General features: G+C 47.8%; 1 protein-coding gene across 1 annotated transcript in view; it reads right to left on the reverse strand.

Annotated features, from left to right (window-relative positions):
- The window catches only part of CATSPERB (cation channel sperm associated auxiliary subunit beta), a 79,547-nt gene that overhangs the window by 62,040 nt on the left and 12,251 nt on the right, over positions 1-5,256 (reverse strand). Inside the window, exon 6 of the mRNA XM_006035097.2 lies at positions 834-880. Within this exon, the coding sequence (XP_006035159.1) occupies positions 834-880 (47 nt within the window). The remainder of the gene's footprint in view (positions 1-833; positions 881-5,256) is intronic.

The raw sequence follows: 5,256 nt of genomic DNA on the forward strand, positions 1-5,256 counted from the left end.
AGCTGCCAGTAAACACAGCCACCCTCCTGCGGCTTATCCACGCTGCCCTAGGGTGAAGCCAGCCCATTCCCAGGCAGTTCCAGGTGGTGGGAAGGTGGCGGGGATAGTGAATGGGCTACTGCTTCCTGGGTGGGCTTGGGGAAGAGTTGGATCCAACAGGTGCTGCCTCTAAGCTGGGGCCACGAGAGAGGCAGGCAGGCAGGCCCCACAAAAAAAAAAAAGATTGGGTCCCTCGCTGCTTCTGCCTTCAGCCTGGCTCTCCCAAGGCCAGCTATCATATTAAAGTCTGTAAGTTACCAGTAACAACATTGCAAACTAAACTACATGCAGCTGTGGTTTAGTTTTCAACATAACAAACTTGTTTAAATGGCAAAAAGCCAAGGATGTGTAAAGTGTGATGCAATTAAACCACAAAAACAGGCATTTTCATCTTATGTACAAGCGCCCATGGTCTACAATTAAATCTGCATAGACAGCCCCTTGCATCCAGGTGGAGCTTTTGGATTAGATTCCCCCTATTTTGGAGGCAGGGACCACCAATGCCAATCTAATGGTAAGATTATCAGAGCCATATTGTTAACCAGAAGTTATTGAATAAATCATCTAGAAAGCAATTTTAAAGTTACAAGACTAAAAAAAGATAAAATGTGCCAATTATTTACTAATTAGCAATGATATCAAGCCTCTACACATTCCAACAGAAAAACGGCAATGAAATCAGAATTTAAAAAGATAAAACCTTCTACTTGTGCAAACTGACATGACAGAACATATCACATCACTACTACAACTATGATTAAAAGAAAAAAAAATAGATTAGTGCATTATCTTACCTGGCTCAATGTCTTATCTTGTTTGAAAGAGAGGCTAATATAATCCACTAGAAAAAATGCAAAACATATTATCCGCTTGCCATCAACTGTGTTTCTAACATTTCAGACTAGAATTAAATAGGTGTTGCACAACTGTATAATAAGACAGAGGCTGTCAGCCATATGGGCCAGTTCAGTATAAGATATACTGAGGACTTTTGAAAAATTTGGATCTGTATTAGGTGTAACAAAAAGGGTTGGGTGGTCGGACAACAAAGTCCTGATCTGACCTGTCAAGGGGTTCCTGCCTCCTCACTCTTGCTTCTGGATGCTCAGGGTCCTTCTCCCCTGTGGTTTTCACATCTTGGGGTTATAGTTTCATAGGGAGGCTGCTCAGAGGCAGATGCAGGTTTGGGGTAGGTCCTTGTCCAAGCTTCCTGGCCTCAGTTCACTTCTACTCTGGCTGGGTCCTGCTGTCCAAGGTCCACTGTACCAAGACCCTAGACTCTTGGGTTCCAGCTCCATCCCAGGCTCTCCCTTCCTCAGCCCCTGGGCCACTCAGCCCCTTGACATGTCTCCAGTGGGTGCAGGGCTTGCTTCCTCCAGATACCCCCAACATCCAGCTTTCTGACATGTCAAAGTCCTCTTTCTGAAACGTATTTGGGCATCTGCCTGTATTCAACACCGTGGGCTCCAGGCCCTAGGGGTGCTCTGAATTGGGTGCCCCTGCTGCACCACAGTGGCCTCCAATCTGCCCCTTACAGCCACCCTGGCCCTCTGTCTTAAATATAGATCAAAAGCATAAGCATCTGCTCTCAAAACATAAAGTTCACCAAAAAGCAAGGCTTTCCTGGCAGGGTTAATTTCACTCCACAGTAGCACATATACAGAAGTTAGAGGTACTTAACTCTCACTGTTTCTGGTGCAGGGTTTATTCTGCCCCTCTGAGGCACAGAGTCCTTTCTCTGTAGGTGGCCCAGGTGGGCTCTCCCCTGGAGTACTGGCTCCTATGGTAAGATTGCCCCTTCTGGACCAGGTCCTGAGCTTATGAGCTTCTCCTTAGGTCACCTGACCCTCTTTCTCCACCACAAGCCTGCCAATCTCTATTCACACCTGAGGTGGGCAGCCATTCTATTCAAGGCTCCCTCTGCCCCCCTTAAGAGAGAGTCTCCCACGATGACCACTCTGTGTCTCTTCTTAGGGGTGGTTGCTGGTTGCCTTCCTTCCTCAAGTGCTGGAGCTGGTGGCCCTGCTGGCTCTACTGATGCTGCAAGGAGTTCATATCTGTTGTGAAATTCCAGCGGGGTGGTGACCCTGGTACAGCACGTCTTGGGGCCAGAGATGACCTTTGTCCAAGCGTCCCCTGGCTGGACTTTGCAGTAGCTCCTCTTGTCCACCCTTGTCCTGCCAGCCATCCTTCCTATGCCCTCTTCATTTTTCTGGTGAAGAGCCTGGCAGTATCTCCTCTTTGCCATCCCCGATGATATTCAGCCTCTGCACTGCAGCCTGGAGCTCCCTTATTTGGCACCCGAGAGACTCTATTGTGGAGCATACTCCACAAGGGGAGATATCATTGCTTCTGTTCCCAGGTGCCTGCATACGAGCCAGGCAGCCCCCACAGCTGGGAACAGGGGCTCCATCTGAGTGAAGGCCAGAACCATGGGCTCCATCTGGGTGGAGGCCTCAGTGGTACCAGAAGGGGAGGCTCCAGCTGTTGGGGGGATCTTCAGGGTGTGATGAGTCCCCACCATCGCACAGGTGGTAGTCCAGGCTACTGCTGTGCTGACCCTTCTCTTCAGGCTCGCTGCCTAGAGCCTCATGCCCCTCCTGCACGAACTCCCATGCTAACTCATGCGTTGAGGCCCAGAGCATGTCTGTTTGCATGCTCTCTCTATTCACATGGCTCCCTTGGGGGCTGGGCCAAGTAGGGGCCAGGGAGTGCGGGGGGCATGACCCTCTTTGGCTCTACTCAGCTGCCTCCCACCAGTGCCCTGCCTACCCACCGCGGTCTCTGCTTACTTCCTGGTTCCACACTGGGGAGTTGGGGCCCGCCGGACGGTCTGTAAGTAGTTTTTAGCTCCTGGGAGCATGACAGGCTTCCACCAGTGCATCTCCACTGAGAGCCAGTCCCAGGTGAGTCACAAGGTACTGGTACTGGAGGGGCCAAAGGGCAATGAGGAAAAGTGGCAGCATGTGACTACTCAAAGAAGGAGGGCCCATGGAATTGAAAAGGAGCAGATTGAAGTCAGCAAACACTTTCTGGTCCTCCCTTCCTCAGGCTCTGGACCTGAGCCCGTGAGGTCTGCTGCTTCCCAGGGGCCCATATCTGGGGTGTAGCTGAGAGGATTCCTAAACTCATCTGGCCCTCTGACCACTACCCCATGCTCCTCATCCATGTGGGGACAAATGACACAGCTCAGAGCAAACCTGGCCATGTTGAGTGACTACAGGACTCTGGGGACTGGGCTCAGATGGTTGGGGGCACAGGTAGTTTTCTCCTCGATCCTCCCAGTTATGGGTCACAGGCACAGGAGGTAGAGATGTATTAAAGAAGTTAACAGAAGACTGCGGCATTGGTGCCATCATGAAGATTTTGGCTTCTTTGATCACAGTCTGCACTTCAGAGAGAGAGGCAGCAGTTTGTTGGGAAGGGACAGCCTCCACCTCACTCTGATGGGAAAGAAGCCAGGATGGCTGACCTGCTCGACAGGGCTTTAAACTAAGATCACCAGGGGATGGACAGACTATCACCAGTGCAAGCCCAGGAAGTGACAACCACAGAATCAGCAGGTCAGGTAACACAAGGGAACTTACTCCAACCCCAGTCCAAGGGCAGGACTCTTCTAAGAGCACAAGGAAGCCCAGGGCTTCCAATGGCAAGTTTAGCTGCCTGTACACAAATGCCAGGAGCATGGGGAACAAACAGGAGGAACTGGCCCTTTTGCTAAGTGAAAATGAATATGAACTCATAGGGATAATGGAAACCTGGTGGGAGTCCACCTATGACTGGACCACAGGTATAGATGGCTGTACTTTGTACAGGAGGGATTGTGTTACGAGAAATGGCAAGGGTGTTGCTCTTTATCCCGCCTGCAGGCTATATTTTGCCCACCCCTGCCTTAAACCCACACTGAGATTCTGGGAGAAGCTCTTCAGCAAGTGGAGGGAGACAGTTCGGGAGCGTTCTTGCAATGATCTTTCCTGTGATGAACAGCAAAGTGATTAATCCCTCTGTAGTTTCCACAGTCAGACCTGTCTACTTTCTTGAAGATTGTCACAATCAAGGCATCCCTGAAGTCACCTGGAATTTCCTCATCATTCCAAATCCTTAAAACTAGGGCATGGAGCTGTGATGTGAGTTTCTCGCTCCCCTGCTTGGATGTTTCAGTGGGACTTCCATCAACTTCAGATACCTTGTCATTCTTCATCTGCTTGATGGCTTTCCTAGCCTCACTACTACTGAAAAGACATTTGGGTACTTGGGAGCAGTGTTAAAACACCTCTTTCTTTTCTTTTGCTCTAGAGTTTTGGAGGGGAAAGGATTCTATAAGAAGATATCTGTATTCCATTCCATACTTCCTAATCTATTTCTTCTCTTCCCTATCTCCCCTGTACAAAGTGGTTCACAATGAAAAAGGAACCAAAGGCCTGGGAAATTATAACAAGCCTAACAAGATAATTAAGGCTACAAGATGCATTTATACCATTCTAAAACAGTTTATGAGTTTTATTTTTTCTTTTAAATAAAGAGTATGTGATTAGGATTTTTCCAATGCTAACTGTAATCTGCAGATCTAAAATAGGTATTTGCACCCGAGTACATATATACAGCAAAACTAATAACTTTTAACACTAGTGCTCATGCAAAGGATAGGCTTGTAAGGAGACCTCTTGTTAAACATGTACACAAATATAGGTTTTAAATACATTAAGCCTGTGTTTAATTATCTTGGTTTAAATGATTGATTTATTTTTGAGTTTTGAATAAATGGGCTTTTCATTGTAGCTGGGGAAGAGCTTGACCCTTACCCTGGAGTTAAGCTCCACAGTAGCCACTGTTTGGCTATGTCAGCAATCCTGAGTTGTAATAGTAACTACTGATTGCTTTCTGTCCATGGTATGGTGTTCTGATCTGTAGATATGTATAGTTTATAGACATGTTGCTCATCCCAAAAGACTCTCTGCATTATCTTGCAGAGTGGTACTGTGTAGTACTGAGGAGGCACAGGTTTCTATTCTATGTAGCTTCTATACTGTCTGTCCTTGATATATCAGAACAGTAGCTTTTCATCAGCTTTTTGCATTTTTTTACCAGTACACTAGTGAAAGAATGTTGCTGGGAGGCAGGATCTGCCTCTAAATGAGACAATCTCTGTAAGTAAGGCTAGTACACCCCAAAGAACCTACGGGAGTTTGGTGCCCCAATTCCTTGGTAATTCAGCAG

This window comes from Alligator sinensis, unplaced genomic scaffold (assembly GCF_000455745.1).
Source record: "Alligator sinensis unplaced genomic scaffold, ASM45574v1 scaffold608_1, whole genome shotgun sequence".
In the NCBI taxonomy this organism is placed as follows: domain Eukaryota; kingdom Metazoa; phylum Chordata; order Crocodylia; family Alligatoridae; genus Alligator; species Alligator sinensis.